Source organism: Anopheles darlingi, chromosome 2 (assembly GCF_943734745.1).
Source record: "Anopheles darlingi chromosome 2, idAnoDarlMG_H_01, whole genome shotgun sequence".
NCBI lineage: Eukaryota > Metazoa > Arthropoda > Insecta > Diptera > Culicidae > Anopheles > Anopheles darlingi.
Genome location: NC_064874.1, coordinates 18,185,957 through 18,207,091, shown reverse-complemented (window position 1 = coordinate 18,207,091; position 21,135 = coordinate 18,185,957). Strand labels below are relative to the sequence as shown.

At 51.6% G+C, this 21,135-nt stretch overlaps 2 protein-coding genes across 7 annotated transcripts in view; one reads left to right on the top strand and one right to left on the bottom strand.

Annotated features, from left to right (window-relative positions):
• The window catches only part of LOC125948210 (ras-related C3 botulinum toxin substrate 1), a 3,671-nt gene extending 2,223 nt beyond the window's left edge, over positions 1 to 1,448 (bottom strand). Inside the window, exons 1-4 of the mRNA XM_049674046.1 lie at positions 1,297 to 1,448; positions 882 to 997; positions 582 to 814; positions 1 to 479 (exon numbers count right to left, since the gene is read on the bottom strand). The exon at positions 1 to 479 is cut by the window's left edge and continues 2,223 nt beyond it. Coding sequence (XP_049530003.1) covers positions 241 to 479; positions 582 to 814; positions 882 to 997 — 588 coding nt within the window. The 5' untranslated portion in view covers positions 1,297 to 1,448 and the 3' untranslated portion in view covers positions 1 to 240. The remainder of the gene's footprint in view (positions 480 to 581; positions 815 to 881; positions 998 to 1,296) is intronic.
• Positions 1,449 to 7,808: 6,360 nt separating this feature from the next.
• Positions 7,809 to 21,135, top strand: part of LOC125948167 (forkhead box protein O) — a 60,847-nt gene continuing 47,520 nt past the window's right edge. Inside the window, exons 1-2 of one of the 6 annotated variants that reach the window (XM_049673973.1) lie at positions 7,809 to 8,213; positions 14,501 to 15,442. In XM_049673973.1, coding sequence (XP_049529930.1) covers positions 15,190 to 15,442 — 253 coding nt within the window. In that variant the 5' untranslated portion in view covers positions 7,809 to 8,213; positions 14,501 to 15,189. The other 5 variants (XM_049673977.1, XM_049673974.1, XM_049673976.1 and 2 more) reach the window with 5 other exon arrangements.

The window sequence follows — 21,135 nt, the reverse complement described above, 5'->3', positions numbered from 1 at the left end:
ATTTTGATGTTTCAGGTTTTTTGCCATCGAACCATTCCAGCTTATCCCGTGGTATCCGTTCTGCCGTGTGTCAATAGAATTTCCATTGCTTTTTGCCTCAACCCGCATCCTAAATCTATGTACAATATTTGCTCTAAACATATGTGCTTTGCTGCCATAGTTCTCAGCTGCCACCTTGCCGCCTTCGACAGACGGCTCGTGCGGTGGACGAGAAAGTAAAAGTGAAAAACAGCGACACACCTACATCACAACACATTTTCGTTGACGTCGTTTCAGCGGCTCCGGTCTGAGCACGGCTCGTACCGCCTCCTCGAACACCTGCTTGAGGCCTCGCTGCGTTAACGCCGAACATTCCATGTACTTGACGGCTCTTATCTTATTCGCTAGCTTTTGTCCCTGTTCCCGTTTCAAGGCCGACAGGCCCTGCTCGGCCAGTACACTGATTGTTTCGCGATCTTCCCGCAGATCGATCTTGGTGCCTACGGATGGTGAAGGGGACAAGTGAACATTGGACCGTTAAAGGATTTCAGGTCTCTTTGACCGATTAAGACCACAAGACACATTTCTGGCGCTAAGCTTACCGACTAGAATGATAGGAGCGTCGGGGCAGTGATGTTTAATCTCAGGATACCATTTGGAAGTAACGTTTTCGAAGGACGACGGACTGGCCACACTGTAGCAGATGAGGAACACATCGGTTTGAGGATAGGAAAGGGGCCGCAATCGATCGTAGTCTTCCTGTCCCGCCGTATCCCACAGTCCGAGCGATACTTGTACATTGTCGACCACCATCGGTGCGGAGTAGTTGTCGAAGCTGGAAGAGAAAAAGAGCTCATTAATCCCTGATCCGACCGAGTCATCACAAAGCAGGGTTTGCTTACACTGTGGGCACATATTCTCCGGGAAAGCTGTCGGTCGTGTAGCTGATCAGCATACACGTTTTTCCTACCGTGCCATCGCCCACGACAACACATTTGATTGGCCTTCCGGACGACATCTGTCGCCGATTGGGTGCGCGGCGCCGGATGATGCAAATAAACGAAAGAAAACAAGCGAACGATGATTAGTTTTTCCGATCGGAAAACAACCCACACACACGCATACACGCCGGCGCGACGCTTTTCCGATAGTCCGCTTATCGACGGTTATCAGCCGCGGCCGCCGTATCGAGTCACTAAACCGCCCTGAGCCGGGTTAGCGACCGGGAAGTCAGCCACTTAAACCGGAGCACTCGGTTTCATCGAGCGGAAGAGGGGAACCCGGCCAACGCCTGCGTCCGGATGAGGAGTGCCGTACCTTTTTGTGTTTGTAGAACGAACCGTGCTCACGGAACCGGTAACGGAACGGGTGGACAATCGCGGACACAGAACAGACGGAAAAACGGAAAACGCGACGTCGCTTTGTGCAGATCCGGGTGGTTCGATTTCCTTTTTTACTTTTTTATTTACTTCACTCCTCCAGCTCGAATGTCGGATTTCGATTTGCCTCTGCTCGAACTCATTTGAAATTCGAGCAAACTCGAGCTAGCGAACTGCTGTTTATCCCAAATGATTCAGAACTCTTAACTGGCGGGGATTTTGGATTTTCCAGAAAAATAAAAGCAAAACGTTCAATTCGCAACAGATTTGATGAAAACTTTGTTTAATATTACTTGAATTGTACAACTACAATAAAATAACTCAATTCCTTTACTCTGCGCCTACTTCAGAAAACCAAAAACGTGGTGTTAGAGCTCTGCGCCGGCAAACTCCTTTCTATCCGGCGATTCATGGAAGATTCATGGAAGGATTTACCCTTTTTATTCAAGTTTAAGAAAATTTCTGTAGGGAAATCGAAATGTAATTATTTGGCTTCTACATATTGTGTATGGTTCACAATTTTAATTCTTTATTTCAACGAGTATATAAAACGCAGCCGCTCTTTTAGCTTGTTTCACAATGACTACTGAGATGTACGCTCGTCGCGTCGTCGCGGGGTCGCGTCGCGGCCGACTTGATTATTTTCGCAAAGTGCATACAAGACACTACATGTAGTTTTAATAGTTTGCATTCAAAACGGTTAAGCTATCCACTAAAGTCAACATCTGATTGAACTTTTGGTCTTCTATAACTTTGATATTTTTTTTATCGAAATATCAAGAGCATGAACCTCCCATTCTACCACGAAATGTTAATCAAGATCTCAAACGCAAAGGTAGAACTAGCATTTTCCCCCGTTTACAAATCGTCAGCACATCCCAGCTACTTACGTTGATTAAACCTTCCGCCAAGTTCAAATGTGTTTCAAGCCACAAATCTTCTCTCACTACCGTCCGATCTGGAGGTACGAAAATTCACCGCACACAAAAATGAAAGATTTATTACTTTGCCAAATTTCCAATACAGCATGGGCGCTACATTGTCCCTTTGATTAGCAGCCGAGCTTTTCCATGCGCCATTCGTCCAGCAGTTCCGCAGCGAGACCGACAAACGAGAAACTATAAAATTGTTAGCCAGTGGAAACTCTTCATTACACAGCGTCCGGAAAAACTTTTAGGACAATTCGCATTTTTTAAGTTTTCCTTTTGCAGCAGTTCGCCGAATGAAAATCAGAAACTGCGAAAAGAACTGCGCGGAGCCAGAGGAGAGCGACAACGCGAATGCGAGAACGGGGCAAAGTTTTGTTCGTTATTACGAGGAAATCTTGCGTCCCTCATTTGTGGAAACATTTCTCATCCATTTCCTAGTCCCCAACTACATCTATCATTCGATCCGATACCGTGCATTGCCAGCACGTGGTCCAGCGGCTGTCCGGCGGCGACAACCAGGATTGCTGCTCTGCTCTCTGCGGGATAGCGCTTCCGCTGCGTCGACACTAGCCAAGTCCGGTCCGGGTGAAAGCGGTTCGACCCAAGAAGATGGGTAATTTATGGGAAAATAATTTTGCGAGCTGTCATCGTATACGCGTATACGGCACTACCGCCGGCTAAGGTACTACGAACGACATTGTGTGCGGAAGAATTGGCCAAAGGTATTGCGAATCATCGGGGTCGTGGATTGAAACATGGCAGCGAAGCTGTTGGCGATGGCTGGCGATCTTTAATGTTCATCGATTTGTTTTCATTTATGTTCCTTCAATCCGGTTCCTAAAGTGCCGAGTCAAGCATTTAGTGAATAGTTTTATCACGGTTTTAATTTAAGTAACAGTTTCGTCAAACAAAAGTGTTTGTTATGTTTTATATCTACTATAATTTTTTTTCTCTAACTTATTATTGTCCAGCTTAATTTATCAAGACATTTCAAGCTTATATGGTTTCATGAACTTTTTTACCAACATTTATTTATGAAGCATAATCATTCATCGTGGCCGTTTCGAACGCATGATAAAATTAAAAACCTCTGACCTGACCTGAGGAGACGAATACATCTCGTTACAATGGCATGGGACTCAGCATATTGATCATCAATAATTATTGCGACACAGTAATTGTACGCCAATGACAACAAATGAAGTGTAATGCTCACGCTAAACAGAATATGCCACGCATCATCTACCACCGGGCCAGACCTCTGATAATCGAAAGCTCGTTTGTTTGCTGATGAGCCGTGAATCCATCGATCAACAATTGCCGGATTCTTCTCCAACCTCCAACGGGTTGGTTGGTGTTCCGTTAACAACTTTGAAGCTACGCCCTCTAACAGCCTTATAGAACGGCGACCGGAACGACAGGATTCTTTCCATCACGTCCCGCTGGTTATCATTATGCAATCGCAGGAAAAGCTTTTGCTAATGGCCTATATACTACCACATTGCTTCCGAGAACACATTCCATATCGTACGAGGCTCGTTAGTGCAATTAATAACTGGAAATCACTAGCCCATTACCATGGCCTGACACAAATCGAATACGGCTGAGCGGCCAAGGTTAGGCGCCAAGGAAGATTGCGACATCTTGGCGGCCTCCAAAAACTTGGGCACCAAACCACCATAACGCCAAGCCTGGTGCGAGAAGAAGTTCTATCGCGCATTGAACCGATTTGTGTTCGCCAATTTTCTTCTAAGCTTCTCCAATTTCACATTCAGAGCAATAGGCTTGAAGAAAGATGAAACCGTATTGTCCACTGACTGACGTGCTCACGCCGTGGTACGCCACCCCAGAGGCCTCGCTCTGGCGCACTTGTTGAGGCGGAGGCATAAAACCTCCGCCTCGAACTCATGGCGGGCCAGGCCTTCGCGAAAAAGACAGCGAAAGTGAGCAAGTGAGCCCAGGGAAAGCTCACCCCGCGCTATTTAAGAAAGTTTCTGGTTCCTTGCCATGCGCGAGGCCACGGGCTGCTCGAGCTGGGAACGAGTGTCGTCCTTGTTTCGCTGTGCATACGCCCCGAACGTCCGGTGATAAGCCAGAAAGCCTGCCTTATGTACACCCGCTCCGCTGACGGTGATAGCTGGTCTGCGTGGTGGTGAGGACCATCGTTAGGGCCACCTCTACGACGGGCCTGCTGTCCGTAGCGAGGCTAGGTGGCAGGACTCGTACATAGGCGACCGTTGCGCGGTGGCCTGTGCGCAGCCACCGGAAGTTCCCAACCAATCGGCTGCCAGTAACCAGCGAAAGCTCGACAAATGAGGATCCTTGCCGAGTGCCGGAGGATGGTGCCCAGTCCCATAAAGCCACGGACACACGTCACGAGGCAGGACGGGAGAAGATGCCCAAGGATCCTGGGGCCACCGAGTGCCGAAGTTTGCTTCGGCTTCGTCGCTTCGTTTACCTGTTGCAAATAATGCGCGTGTTTCCGTTCGGATACGATGACGATGTGGAGGCCCTCGATGGCATGATACGAAGGGCTGTGGCTCTCATTCAGCTTACGATTATCATTGCCGCGCGTCCGGCTGGAATAGTCAGGAATGGTAATCCCGCAAAACACACTCCATCCAACGCAATCGTGGCGGCATCATGGCGATCCATGGCCACGGAGCAGCTCGGCCCGTCGATTCCATATGCTAAGCTAATCCTCCTCTTTTCTTTCTCGAAATCATTCATACAATGAGCAGAGGATGAGGCTGAGGAGAAGGAGCATCCGAAGGGAGTCCACGCATCACGACGGTTCGTGCCTTCATCGCGAGCAGGAAAAGAGGCTCTCCCTCCCCCTCCCTCCCCCAGACACATGCTGAGCTGGTCGTGAACTTTCAGGGACAAACCGTGTTCCGTGTCTTCCGTGTGCTTCGACGCGTCCGCACAAAGTCGAAGGGCGCGGAACATGGACCGCAGGCAGTGGTGACCGGCACTAGCAAAGTATCACCACCGATGACCGATTGGATTCCGATTCAGCTACGCTGAAGGGCACTCCAAATCGTTGGCTAGCCGGTTCCATCAAGAACCGGCGACTAGCGATCGCGTTTTGGGGTGCCTGTGTACGTGTGTGCTTCGTTGGTTCCGTTCACACACGTGTGCGGAGTCGTAGCGCGGAATAGATAGGAGGAAGTAACCATTTTGAATGCCAAAATGGGGGTTACCCATCGGCACCGTTGCCTAATATTACAATCGAATCAATAGGCGGACTTGATTAACGTAATGGATCGCACGGGAGAAGGGCTGAAGGGTGGTTTGCCCTTGCCCGGGGTGGCAGGCATGGCAGTGTTGAACATTTTGCTCTGGGAGTTTTTTTTTTTTTGGGGCCCTTAGTAGGATGTACAAAAGGGATTGAAGGTTAAATGTGACGGTATTGGAGGTTAAGGTTGTCTGTGATTTAGTAAGGGTGCGTGCACTGGGAATTCAAAAGGAAGTATCAGTCCGGCTAATCGGCTCAAGCCGTGCTCATAATCCACTGTAACGCCATCTGTTGGTGATGTCTGCCGACCCGTATAGTCTGTGGCTATTTCTTGCCTTCACCTGTAGTTTTCATTGTGCACACTCAAGGAGAATTAGGCAATGCGGCGCGGCATTGATGCTTAGTTTGCATACATCTTCAATTGACCAGTTTAAACCGCGTCAGCTGGCGCCATGTCTTATGGCAGCCGTTTTTTTTTTTTGGCAAATGTTTACTAGCCGATCTATGTGCAAACGATGCGTGCTGCAGGTTGTGTCGTGCAAGGCGTTTAAATTACACTGCCAGAGCAGTTTCTGATGACCGACAATCGATTCGATTGCGATTCATGTTTACTCGGATTTACAGAAGGCCTTTTTTTTGGCTCCACACCATTTTTTTCAGCCACATCCTGCAGTTTTCGAATAGGAGCGTTAAAGCCGGGCCTGGCTAGTTGGAACAATTTGGATAAAACTATGGAAAATGTTTCCAGCAATCGATGAATGGAAGCATCCTATGTGGAGTGATGTTGCGTCGTGTGTCTTCTGTCTGGGAATTCGGTATCTTCGGAGATCTGAATCAACGGTTCTGGAAAGGTATGTCACAGAAGGAGACATGTTGTCGCTAAAAGACCACAACTCCGGCACCGGTATTCTCCGACAAGCGAAAGTCCTGTACCAATTAGCTGCTCCATTGATTCCACCAATTAATATTTTTTTGCTCCGTTAATGTGGTCAATCCTTGGAAGAATCCTGCGGTTCTACGAAGTTCGGCAAACAGTCGTTTACGTGTAATTCTCGGATTACAGCTCATCGAGTACCAGTGAGCCCCATTTTGGATTCTGCATTTTAGAATAGAATTAACCGCGAAGATCAAAGTGTGCGATGGATGGTAGCGACCGCGCCTCGAGGCGACAGGAAATCCAGGAAGGCCACAATCAATTGCTCATTGTAAATGTAGTTCAAGTTACAATAAAGTAATCTCACATCGCGGCCATTATCACCGCGATAACACACGCGAGCGCACGCCCGCCCGCCCGCCCACCCACCAAGCAAACCACATCGCATGCTAATCTACGCATTATCGGACGTGTCCCACACACAGCCTCGCGCACACACACATGGACACCTCTATCCTGATCGGGTTACAGGGAAATCCAAGCAACGGTCGACTGTGAGTCGGCCAAAAACGTGACAAAAAGGTGAAGCACTGTCAGGGAGATAAAAATCCTTCCGGATTCGATCGAGTTCCCCGAGTTTTGGCCACCGCAACAATCGCACCGCTGTATGAGTGTCACTTTTTTGCCTTTTCGAAAATCGAAGATGAGGAGCATCTTTAGGGGGCCTGTACCATCCTCGTCGCCTCAGCAAAAAAAAAAAGGTTGATGGTGTCTGCCAGCGATCGGTTTACTTTCGCATTACCCATTACCCGACAGCCGTGCACACTCGGAGGCCACTACACACTTACGCATAAGCTCCCATACCGCGATGTGGAGGCAACCGAAAAGCCGCGCTGGCTACGCGCGGTTACGGAGGCGTTAGGAAGGTTAGGTGACACGTGCGCCCGCGGTTCGATGATCACGACACGAAACTTCGTCGAGGCGCCAACACACAGCAACAGCTGAACGCCCCACTCGCCCATCCCTCGGGTACCATCCGCCTCACCTCGTGAGGGGCTTAGGGGGCCACCATTTGTTCGTTCGGCTGTGTTCGCGTCGTCCAGCGATTGCGTCGCATCCGTCGTCGTCGTCGCCGCCGCCATGAGTGTGAGTGTTAGCTAGCGCCCCAAACCAGCTGCCAGCCAGCAGCCAGCTGAACCAGAAGAGATGAAGAGCCGCGCGTTTTGCGTAACGTGAAGGTGGCAGCGGGCGGCCACAGAGACAGGCGGATGGGTTGGCTGGCGAAACCGGTACGCCTGCGTCTGTGTTGGTCCGGCCATTCGTTCGTTCGTTCGTTCGGTCGTTCGGTCGTTCGTTTGTTCGTTCGTTCGGTTCCCGCTCGATTCGCATCGGAATCGGGTTTCCACAAGCCGGCTGGGGAGACGGAACAGGGCAGGGCAGGGCAGGGCACGGTGGGTTGCAGGAGAGAGGACAGAGACAGCACAGAGAAGACCGCGTTGAGCATCGGTTCCACGGTTCCACGAATCAGTCCGACATCCGCTTACATCCGGCTCGTACGCAACAACCTGCCACCAGAGCCCTGCTGCCGTGTACCCGTATGTGTGCATTCGTCGTCGTCGTCGTCGTCGTCGTCGTTGTCGTCGCTGCCGTGGTTGTGTCTCGCTGACGAGAAGATCGCGGCGAACCTCGGCCAGATAAGACCAGCAGCAGCAACACGGAGGCTGAAAGGGCTCAACAACAACAACAACCACAACTGCACGACGACAACAACAACAACAACAACAACGGCAACACAACAACACGGAGTCCCTATCGTGAGTGCCGCCATCGCCATCACCGTGTGCTCCTGATCCCGATCCCGATCTTCTCGTTCCGGGCTACGGAGATCTCGGGCTTATCACCTCAATTTCGCGTGTCTACGTGTGTGTGTGTGTATGTGTCCGAGTGTATGTGCGCGCGTGCGAATGTTTTCCTGAATTGTGTTTACTGTTTACTACCTCGTTACTACTACTCCGAACTGAGAACTCTGGGAACCGGCGGTGTTGTGTTGTTCTACGAAAAATGCGAGCGACGAGTGCGATCCTGGCGTACAGTCGGTGGTCCAGTACGTGCCGTGATGGGCCACTATCATCAACGCTCAAGTGGCATCATCCGTATTGATACGGGTTACCGTTGTAGACTAGAAGCTGTCAGTAGCACCAGCAGCAGCAGCACTAGCAGCATGCACACACACACACACACACACACACGGGCGTATGGAACGGGTTTCATGGACCGATTGTTGATCGGATCGCTCCTTCAGAACGACGGTATCGCGACCGGATCGCGAACAAACCCCGGGCAGCCTCATCAAGGCAGCCTACTTTCCCGGGGGACGGCGGAGACCGGAGAATGGCCGGGAATACATTAGTAATTCCATCGCAGCACTGTCCACCGGCAGGGGTGCGACAGAAAAGCAAAAAAATCCAGAAACTGACCGAGCCCGCGGAGCCACCGGTTTTTGTTTCCTTTTTTTTTTCTTTTCTTCCCTTTTCTTCATCTCGAGAGCCGACGATCGTGACGATCGATTCCGATCACGATCCGGTCAATTTTCTCGTAATTTCCATCGTCGCTACCCCCCCCCCCCCCCTCCCCACGCGAAAGGTATGGCGGTGCGTTGACCTCTTATCACGCTGCAACCTGTTCTGTCGAAGGGGCGTCGCAGTCGTCGAAGGCCGGTGTGATGCTGCTTACCGTAGATCGTTCTGCTTGAACACCGATCGCTGCCTGACGATCCGACGATCACGGGGCTACAGAGAACCCTTCGCCAAAAAGAGCAGTGAAGCGATTGGCAAGGCAGCAGAGTCTCAATCAGACCATATCACTCGAGCTCGCGTCCATCCATCCATCCGTCCGTCCGTCCGTCGGCCAAAGATCCATCCCCGGGTTTACGGTTGGATTCCGTTTACTGCTGTACCATTTCATTTTTCTGTTTTTTTTTTTTGCACCAAGATCAGTTCTCGGTTCTCGGGAATGCCTTGCGTGCGAGCCTGTCGATCGATCAAAGCCTCAGCAGTCAATCGCTTTACCGCGCCAGCAGGCATCACGCCTGTTCTCTCAGACTCTGGAACGATCTCGAGGTTTGATTCTGTGTTTCGTCCGGTCCGAGTCCGGTGTGTAGGTCTGCTGGGAGGCAGCTGGAAACAGCGAAAAAGTGGCTGGAAAATTACGCAGGAAAAATGAAAGGAGGGTGTTGAGGAAACCCCACCATCACACCCCCCCCCCCCCCCCCCTCTAGGCAGCACAACGTGTAGCGCCACGCAGCAGAGAGATAAAGCACATGGATGGATGGATGGGTGGCGCGCTTCCATCATCATCAGCAGCAATAGCAGCAGCAGCACCAGGCTCGGTAACCTTGAAGGTCTTTGCCAGCCAGATAGTGTGTGTTTTGTGGTAGTGGCGACGGCCACGGTAACGGCAACGCGCCGCGTTATATTTCTTTCGTTTCGTTTTTTTTTTGCTTGCCATTCGGTTGATGGTGTTGGTCGGTTTCTTGCTTCATCATCTTCTTCCTCCTTTTTCCGACTAGCCGACTAGCACACCCGACACCTTTGCTGGGGTTTTCCCTTTCCCTGCCTGGTCGCTTTTCGTTCGATTTTCCCGTCACTCGTCACTCATCGTTGCGTTCGATTTTCTCGCCATCGGCACCACCGGCAATGATGATGATGATGATGCCGTCATCGAAAGCGTGTGTCTTTGTGGCTGTGGCTCTGGATGGTGGATGGTGGCGGCCTTCTTGTGCGAATTGACGATCGTGATCGATCGATAAAAGAGCCGATCGTCGCGCCGAATGATAAGGGCGACCGGTAGCCGAGACGGCAAGGGCAGCAGCAGCAGCAGTAACTTGTCGGTCACAGATCAAGGCCTCGATCGAGCAGCAAGCGCGCCTCATGGGGGGTGTGTTGACACAGCAGCAGCAGCAGCAGCTCGCTCCTTCTCTTTCTTTCTCTTTCTATCTCCTCTATCACCTAGTTTTCAATTGACCCGGAACAGACAACACAGCTGTTGTACTACTACTACTACTACTACTGTTGTTGTTGTTATTTGTGGGGTGTAACTGCCTCCCCAAAAAGCGCGCACCTCGCCGTTGTCTTCTTTTCTCCTCCGTTCATAAAGAGTTAGAACTTTTTGTGATGGTGTTTCGCGTGTCCACGCGAGTGTAGTGTGTGTGTGTTTGTGTGTGTGTGTGTGTGTGTGTATGTGTGTCTCTAGCCTTGGTTCTAGGTTGTGATGAAGGCGAGGAGCGGCAACGAAAGCTAGAGGACGAGAAGCGCGCGATACGACGATGGTCAGTGAAATAGTGATAATGGAACCTCGATTCTCTCCCCCCAAACAGCACACACCATGGTACTGCTCTCTCTCTCTCTCTCTATGGCTCTCTGTCTATCGCGTGTGAATGCTCGATCGAAAACTGCTCCAAACGCACGCGGGAGGACTTGAAGTTGGACGCTCTCCGGTCCAACGCGTGTCGTCCAGCACAACTCTCCCCAACGCAGCCGCCCATCGAGGAGTGTGCGATGGAAAAAAACTGAATTGATAATTATCTGATGGTCGGCACCTCCCCCTCGCATCTCACACTCTCCCCTCTCTCCAGACACACACACACATGCACGCACGCACCACGGTTGGAGTGCGAGCTCACACGAGTACGTAATCTTCGGTCTCTACTCGCGACCGCTCGGTGGTCAGTGTGCGTGCGCTGGTAGGATAGATAGTGGCCCCAACCACCATCCAGTGGAAAGGGGGGTGCATAGAAGGGGTGGAATGGCCACGAAAGGCCAAAAATTTGTGGGAAAAGGATCACTCTCGATCGTGCACAGGAGATGATGATGCTCTCCACATACACATACATTGTATCAATCGAACCCCCCCCCCCCCCCCTTCCCAGCATCAGGGTGAATGGCGGGGCGAATAGTGACTACGTTGCCAAAAAAAAAAAAAGAAACGGGAACGAGATGGCACTAGGAAGCGCGCAGACTGACGTGTTCCGGGCTCTCGCGCGCGCGCGCGCGCACACACTGCCATCGCAACGTGGTCGCGTCCGAAAAGCGCCAAGCAGCTTTTTATGCGCATCAGAATCAAACGCAAACGGCTCTTGGGGGATGGCACTTACCGGGGGCGGGGGTGATGCTTGAGGCAGGGTGTGAAGAAGAACGAATGGAATCCAATTTGCCATCATCGGCATAGGGGCTAGGGGGATGCCGTTGATGCCTTGGCTTGGTGTGTGCGCGCGCGGCTATCTCGTTGGTATTGGTTTTGGGGGTTTGAATATGCGCGCCGAACCGGCGGCAGCAAAATAAAAAAACCCGAACCCGAAGAGGCTGATGATGCTCCCGCGGACTGCGGATGATGCGCGATCGCACACTTGCGCGTGTCTGTGTCTGTGTGTGTGTGGTTGTAGAACGTTCTACCATCATCTCACCCTCGTCGGCGCTCGTCGTCGTCGTCATATGTTGGCAAACGCGGGGCAACCGGGTTTCGCTTGACCATCTCGATTCGGCATTTTCGGGGCCTAAGAATTACGGTACGTGGCAGCACCAATCCCCGCAGCTCTAGGCCGGAGCGTGCTGTAGCTCAATAATTTTTGGCGTTACGTCGAGCTTCGCGTCGCGCCTACTGCGCCTTTTTTTTAAACTCCTTTGCGACTTTTTTTAAAGCTATAAAATCGCGTCAGCGATTGATGAATTTATCGATTTTCAACAAAAAAAAAATTAAAGAATGAAACGCGTCGATCGCTCGTCGGGAGAGAATCGTAAAGGACCGTGCTCCTCCACCGTGGTATTCCCCTCCCCTCGCGCATTGCCTCACACGCACCTGACCGTTCTGACCACTTAATTGTCAAATTATTGCCATCTTCGCGCTGTGCCGCTTCTTCGTCACAAATTACACCGGATCACGTTACGTTATCTACGCACACATACCCCCACACAAACACACACACAAACATCCCCTCCGAGGTGGGGGCTCACCCCGTTCAACGCGCACACTCGATCGTACGATCTTCTTTCCCTCTCCCTTGTCGACTTCGACTCGCGCTCGTATCTGTGAGGTGCGAGAGCGAGCGAAAAGGGTGGTCGGAAAGGGGTTTAGAGGGGCCACCGATGGGGGGAGGTGGAAGTGACAGGGGAAAACACCACGATGTCGATGCGCACGTTGTTGCGTCCCCTGCGAAGAGCGGTTGCTGCTGTTACTGCTGATAATGGCTTTCGCTGGCTGCTGTCTGTGTGTGTGTGAGTGCGTACGCGAATGTGTCACATTTGCACACGTGCCTGTTGGTGCCGTGCTGGTGTGGCGATGCGTATATGCCACCCCCTAATCCCCCCCTCTCTCCATTGATGGTGCTTACCTTCCGCGCGTGGAACGTTCGCGCATGCCTTGGCCCGGGGACGGAGGGGCGGCCTCTGGCGTTCAATCCTGCTTGATACGCACTTTCGATTGAATTAGCGGCCCGCATCCCCTCATTTCCACCCCTCCCCCCCAGAGGATCCAGCTCTGACCAGCGGGCGACACCGTGTGTGCCCGCGCGCGCTCTCTCTCCCTCTGTGTGCGTGAGTTTGCTAAGCTGGCTTGGGGCACATTATCAATTCGCTTCGCGCGATCTCGTGGCGCGCGCGAACGAGCAAGCGAGCAAGCAAGAAGGAGGAGACCGCCCGTCCGTCCGGGCCGGTTTTTGCGGTCAGTTCGTTCGGATGCGGTGGTCCACGACGGTCGGTTGTTGGTCCACACCGTGTTCACACCGTGGGATTCCCTCGCACGGCGACGGCAGCGCTGCGTCTGTACGAGCGTATGTGTGTGTGCTCGATTTTTATGTGTCTGTGGAGCTCAGTCGCGCGCGCGCGCGCGCACACACGTGAATCTCACTGTGTTGGTGGTGTGTGGAGGCGCTCGTAATGGCGCGATCAACTTTATCAACGAGTTGAAAATGTATAAATTTAGAGCATTTGGCACTTTGGCGACGGCGGCGGCAGCATCTCGAACCTCGCGCAACACACACGACGACCACCACCACCATCATCATCATCATCATCCAAGTGAGCCAGCCAGCTCGGGGTGTGAGCGAGAAAGGACGATGGTTGCCAGAGCAGGACGTACGCGTATGATGCTGCTGCGGCTGCTACTGCTGCTCGTGGCGACGCAGCAAGCCTGGTGCGCCACCACAGTGTCCTGGATGTCTCAGTGATGTGAGCCGCATTCGTCGCGTCGATCTTTGCATACCGCACCGTCCCAAACTGCATAATTTCTCATCTCCTTGCGTACGTGCGTGCCTGTTGTGTCCGTGCTGGTGGTTCCAGCGTGCGTGCGTGTGTGCCTGTGTGTGTGTGGATGTTACGCACTTTTTGCCCTTATCAGCACCTTCCGAAGTGCGCCTGCGGTCACTTATCAATCTCTCGTCAACGCTTGTTGCTGCTGCTGCTCCTGCTGTTGCTCTTGTTGGTGATGATGATGATGATGATGATGATGACAATAGTAGTGGTAGTAGCAGTAGTAGGAGTAGTAGTAGAAGTAGAGGCAAAAGTGGCTGCTCGCTGATTAGCATGTTTTTGGTGTAGTTTTTTTTTTTCAATCAAAGAGCGCATTAAGCGATTATTTGGTGATAAGGATTGTTTTCCCTTTTTTTTCGGGTGGAAGCTTTCGGCTTTAACGTCCTCAATGCAAACTCAAAGTTCGTGGTCTAGAGTGGAAGGTGTGTGCGCTACCAATGTTGATGCTGGTGCCGCTGCTGGTGCTGCTGCTGCTGCTGGCGGTTGGTTTGTTTGGGGATTGTGCGTTGGGACGGCGAACCCGCGTCATTTGATGCACTCGTGGTGCTTGCGGTGTAGTGTTGTGGTGCGACGACCAAGCAGGCCAAGGGGGAAGATCGGTCATCGATGCATTGCGTGCGTGCGTGCGAGCGATGGAGGCGCATGCAAATGTAATCGAACAAAGTGCTCCATGTAGTGGCAATGCGAGTGAACTGCAGTTCGCTAGCTCTAGCGTAGTAGTAGGCTACGACGGGTGTGTCAATCAGTGCGTCACGAGTGATGATGATAACTATTCTAATGTAATTCAATCCTTTTTCCAGTTCACCGGGTCCCCGGGGCCATACGAGGTGTGAGCAGAGTTCAGGTTCCATTTGTTTCAAACTACTTAACTAATCAAAGAGATATAGTGTGAAGAACAACGCTTCGATAAGGTGCTTGTGGTGATATTGTCGTGCTCGCGAGCGGGTGCCCGGCCCGCGTTCATGTGTGAGTGCAGATTGCCGACGGAAGACACGAAACACGAATGATCTGCTGGGGCTGCTGCTCCTTGCCGTGTTAATGTCCGCGATCCGCTCGAGGGAAGAGCTCTAAAGAAGGAGTTTCAGTAGCAATAGAAGTGAAGCACACGATCGGTGCAAATACCGTGCGTGATCGTGACAGTGCTGTTTGTGTGAGTCTGTGTGTGTCTGTGTGTGTCTGTGTGTTTGCGCGCGTGAGTGCTAGTGTATCCAAACACGTAGACGTAGTGCGCGATTTTCCTTCCAGTGAACGCCACGTGCGCACCGAGTCTACCGCAAATCCTTCGTCATCAAAGTATCCCTAGTTTTCCGTTTTCCCAATCGGTAACAGTCCGATAGCCGTTTTTTTCGTTTCGTTTCGTCAAAGTCAAAGACCGCTCAAGACCGCGAGTGGAGTGCGCGGTTGCTGTGTGTACCGGCGGGCGGGGACGTTACGAACGATCGCAAAGCTGATCTCCACCACGTACCAGACCGGCACGTACGGCCACGGGATGGATCCGTTCGGTGGCGGTGGGGGAGGCTGGCCGGTTTCACCGTTGCGTGGCGGTGGCAGCCTGTACGACAACATCTCGAACGATGGCATACCGATGGATGCGCTGGCCGAGCTGCAGGATACGGGGTTCGAGCCACAAACGCGTGCCCGTTCCAACACCTGGCCCCTGCCCCGACCGGAGAACTTTGTCGAGCCGGAAACCGAGCTGGACAGCAACAAGTGCAGCAATCAGCAGCTGGCTGGCAATCCCGGTAAGTAATCGGTTCCAAGGGGGAAGAGGGAAGGGGGGAGGGGGCTTCTGTTCTAGTTTCTATTTGGTCCAAAAAATGTTGTTCATCAAACCAGACCGATACGTCCGGTGTAACGCAACACTCCAGCAACGGGATTGTTTTGTTTTGTTTTTTTTTTGGTTTTTTTTTTTTTAGACGAAACCACGATCCTGTTACCGATCGGTGCACTTAAGCATTTATGTGTTCCGTGTTTGGTCAGGAAAAGTACAGTTTTTATGTTTCAATGTGTCATATTACTCCGACAGTGTTTTATGGAGCAACAGAATGCCGACTGGCGGCATGTGTGCATTCCATCCCCTACCGACTGAACTTTGATCGATCGATTGCATCCAGATCCAGTCCGCGAGATTGCGACATCAACTCGCTCGCTTTGTGTTTCCAGTGAAACCTGTTTGTTTTTTGTGCTGGATTGGAGTTGGAAATGCAAAACGGTTCTACCATAGGAATAGACGTTTGTGACTTTGGAAGTTCGGAAATGATCAAATTCTGCTCTCAAGTCGAATGGAGGCGCGATCGCTCGATGCACGAACTAACGTTTTGCGCGCAATTTACTCCTCAATCCCAAGAAGTAATAAAAGGGATAGCAGAAAATGCCAAGACAATGCTACCGAGTACGAAATTACTCACTCGTGCTAGGCATCTACTTCGTGCCAGGTTCTGCCCCGCGGAGGACAACGCCAATCGCAGCTGTTCCCTCTCGTTTTGATGTGGCGATCCCTCTTGATCAGTGGCTAATGTTTACATTTTTAATTGCCCAAAGCATGTTAGCTTCTGGCACTGTGTTCGTGTGGACGGGTCCGGTAGTTCTCGATGTCCACCGATGGTCCTGCGCTGCGGAATCTCACGGATACAGCGACACACGCAGGGAGAGACTGATGTACACGAAAGGGGCTTTGGAAAAGGAAGAAAAAAATAGGAAGAAGAAAAAGAAGGTTACCAGGGAGAGGTGGCAGGAGTGAAGGACGTTTTCGCGCTCCTCTAAATCTGTTATCTGGTCTGGCGTGGTCTGGTCGCCGCCAATCCAATCCACTTCCACTTCCAAGTCAAAGATCCGCGCAGTAGCGCGTCAATCGCACGCGCACGAGCCGTCATGGCCTCCACTGACAGGGAGGTTGGTTAGGGGGGAGGCAGCGCAACTGGTTCTCGGCCGGTCACGCCGGAGCCGCCACCACCACCACCATCATCACCGGAATCTGACCTTCACCGGCGCGGCGTGGTTGTTCGCGGCTGGTTCGCCGGTTTCGAGAAACGAGATTTGGACGCCACCGCCAGTGCCGTTCGGTCCGGCAATCTGCGACATTACGAACGTGTGTGTGTGTGTGTGTGTGCGCGATAGGCCGTTACCGAAGGTGTGTTCTTCCTCTTTTTTCTCACAACTTTTCGGCGATCGTATCGCCACCATTGCCACCTGGCCAGATGATGATGATGATGATGATGATCATGCTGATGGAAGTGTTAGCCTTCTTAGCTCGGTGTTCTGTTTGCATTTTTGCTTTAAAAGCCCCGCACGCCACTCTCTGCGCGCCTCTGCCCGCTCGAACTATTTATCTTAGCGCCTGCCGCTCTGCCTCCCCTCTGGTTCTAGCACCAGGCCCCAGGTTATCACCTGAATCGGCATCATCGGCAGCACACGCGCGATCATTTCGAGGGACAGACATCGTGGCTGGCTGGCTAGCACGACGCTGGCTACAGGTTTTCGAGGGTTTTCATTTGCTTCTTACTTACGCTTCTTCCCATTCTTGTTGTCTGCCTCGTGCCTATCGGAATCACTGTTCCGTGGCGTCGGAATTCTGCAATCACCTTACCACCTTTACCTTACCTTACCTTACCTTAGCGTCGCGCCGCGCCACTCATTAAAAGCCGCGAGACACAGCCGATCGTAACCGACCTACTCACGGACTCGCGGTCCGTCGTCTGGTCCCGGGGTCCATGAAAAAAAGAGGAAGAAAAAAATCCAATTTGAACCTAGGAACTAGGAAATACCACCGTACCGGTAATAACCGGTTCGGATAGCCGGTGTGGAAATCGTAATGCGTCACGCGTCGTAGTTTTTGGGGAATCGCAACCTACAGAGCGTCGTAGAATCGCGTTTATGCTACTGCTACGTGAGATCTTTCGATCTGACGCCGAATGCGATCAAATCCTCACGAGTGGTACTTGAGGCCATTGGATTTTTTTTGTTGGTACCAAAAAAGTTGCGATGCAAATTCCTTGGAGGAGGATGGCTTCCTGCACGTGGATTCCTCCGGAGTAGCAGAGACTGCTCTCTCTGGGGGAGCTCTAGCGCGACCTTCACCGACCGACCGACCGACCAACCGCTCTTCAAAGTGGCTTCAAATCGATCGTCAGTGGCAACACACCGCAATGACCTTTTGCCGTACCTGTGGTGGGGTTTGCTGCTAACGAACGGTGGTTTTAAAATTGATGAGATTTGAAACCGAAGCGCGATGAAAACGAATGACAGAGATATGTATATGCGATGGAGTATTAATAAGGTGATTCGAGCACGAACCCTCCCCACCCCGTTGATTGCCTGAACCAGCCACACACCTGCTGCTGCTGTTGCTGCTGTTTCCTGAGCCTTCGGTACGACCGCACGGCGCCAGTGACTGGCTGGTTGGAACCAGTTCGAGCTCGTTCCAATCCGACTGGGAGCGACTGGTTTTTGGGAGGCCAAATCGCTGCCTGATACACTGACTGACTGATACTGACGAGTGGGACTTCACAAGGGGGGGACACTAAAAATGGGAGAATGGAACGTGACCACACTTAAGGCAAATTATCGACTCTCGGAACACGGAATACAGTTTCTTCCCCAAATGGGAGCATCTTCTGCTCATTGACTAGTTGATCGTGGGTGTACGCGTACCTAAACAACCATTAAACGCATTCATTCAAGAGTTTGCTACGTCGTCGCTAGACGTACTACTACGCCGATGCTGGCCAACGAGGGGGAGTTGTGGTATGCGATTACCCACTTCGTGCCACTCCCGTTGCACTCCAACGTACCACCTTCCAAGCCGTTGCAACGTGACTTACGTACGAATGATCACCTACACACACACACATGCATATACGCCTGCGAGGGGGCACGCCTCGGTCTCCCTATTTCTACATTCCGTGGCAGCGACTTTTACGGCGAAACTCGTTCGCACTCGGCGGTCGTCGGTCCACTTACTCGTATGTACGTCCGCCCCGTACTGCGTCTTATAATTGACCGCGTCAAATGCGCGTCATAAGTGGCCGCACGAAACAGAATCGATTGATGTGCACTTTGTGCACGAGAACGAGCCTCCGCCACCCGATGATCGGTGGCATCAGTACGCGTGCACTCGTACAGCGCCATCGCGGAACAACAACAACACCTTTCCCCCGGACTGAGGTCAGGAAGAAGAGGAGGAGAAGTGAGTCTTCGAATACAATGTTGCTACCGTTGCTCATCGTGTTTGTTGTGACCAAATTTGCGATAGGAGGGATCATGGAGACACATACATCGGCCATTGCGTCCGACCGTCGTAGTAAGTCAGACGGTGACGGATGGTTTGGATGAATTAATGAAAGAGAAAGCTACCCAGCCCCAGAGTGGCCACAACCGAGGCGAGGAGACAGGTAGAATGTAAAGACCAAAACAAAAGACCGCCAAAATACGCGGATTCCGATTCCTCTGCATCCCGTCCCCGTGTGGAGTGTGTGGTCCGATCCCCGTGGTCCGATTGCGCTGCAGCGCGAGTGGCGCCCGTCAAAGTGTTGGTCGAGTAAAAATAGATTAGAATGGCGCGAAGCGGGTCGGCTAGCTTTGGTCGTCTGGTTGGTCGTGTGACAGATGTAGGAAGCGTACTACTACGGGAGCTGCCAGCAGGCAGTAGCTACCGATGACACCTGACACAGGACAGCGAGGGCTCTTGTCGTGCGGCTATCTTACTAGCAAAGGATTTCGTTTTAAAGCCCACCTTTAAAACTCAATAGAAATGACTTTTATTTTAAGTAAATGATAGAATGAACCATTTAGCTACTTCACTAGAACATAAAGTTAGAGTTCTAATTACATAAACTGACAACATTCTACACCGAGAATAAGTTCTCTATGTTACAATAAAACGCTACACATCAATTGGACGAAGATCGCGCCGGATCTCACGCTGTGAGGGACGCGGCAGTGAAGAAGATCGCGATCGTTACGCACATTCTTTTTCCTCGTTTCTTTGGGCCGAGGCGCCATCACCGACTGTCTCGCCAGTGTCTTTCCTGGCCGCTAGACGTCTATTACTACTACCACTACTACTACTACTGCTGCGTATGCTACAGCAACAATGTAGACGGCAAAAGCGAACCAATTGGGAACCGAATTGATCTCCAATCATTCGCCATTCGTCACATTTCAATATCTTTCTCTGCTCCCCTCTTTCTCGCTGTCTTTTTTATTCTCTTCTCCTCTTTATCGCTCACCCTTACCTACCCGCCTTCCGAGCCGGTGGTGGGCCATTAATTTAATAACGATCATTTTGATGGGCCAATTAAAATATTGATTGCGCTTCCTACTTGGCACTTGGCAGCCGCCTTGGTGCTGGTTGGTTTGTTGCGGCTCGTCCTCGAATTGACGACGCCAATTCGCCACTGATGGCCAACCAGTGGGCCTCAGTACCACTTATGTAATGCGTTGAATGACTTACGACGTAAAGCAGGGGAAGAACAAGAAAAGGAAAAAGACGCTACTCCGTCGTCGTCGTTGTCGTCGTCGTTGTCGTCGTTGTCGTCGTTGTCGTCGACGTAGTTGTGGTTCGCAATCATCATCAACATCATCATCATCATGATCATCATCGCAGGTCAGCCGAAAATACACCCGACAAAGACATGACGCGTACGCGGCGATCGTGGGATAAATATAAACAAAAACAAAAAAAACGACAGAACACCCCTTCCCCCTGTTTCGCTTTTTCGTATTTTCTACGCTCTCTTCCCGCCAGTAGTAGTAGTAGCACATAATTAAACGGTCTACCTATATGTGAACCATTCGCGGACCGGTGGTAGAGATCACTATTTTGAGATCGGACACATCGGATCGGCCACGTGTGTGGTACCGGTTCATCATCATCATCTCCATCGTCATCATCAGCGTGGGAAGCGGGACCTATACCGCGCGATACGATGATGACTACGGGACACTCTAGTGGCCCTTAGTAAGCAGTACTTGAATTACTTCCTCGAGAACTTCCACGGACCCGCACACACACACCCATCTTCCAGCTTCATATGACCTACATCTAGTGAATCCGAAGTGTGTGTGAGTTTGAATTGATTAACGAAACCACTAAACAGTCGACACGGTTGGTCTTGTCTCGTCGAAACCTGTCCTGTTGCTGACATTCACCTCAAATGGGGCGGAATTTTTTTTTGTTTGAGGCATTTTGCGTCTGTTCTTGCCCCGGAGCTGCTCACCGTCCCGTGTCGGTTGGTTCAGGTATGCCGGTCTTCCGCCAATCTACTTGGTCCCCCCCCCCCGATTCTCCCTTCCCTTTCACCTATCCGAACGCGTGATATAACCAGGCGCAGACTGGTCCAACTACTTGGGTCACTTAAAGCCGCTCGTTAGCTGCGCTCCAGCAACGCACGCGCCGCTGACAGACAAAGGGAGAGAGATAGAGAGAGAGAGAGCG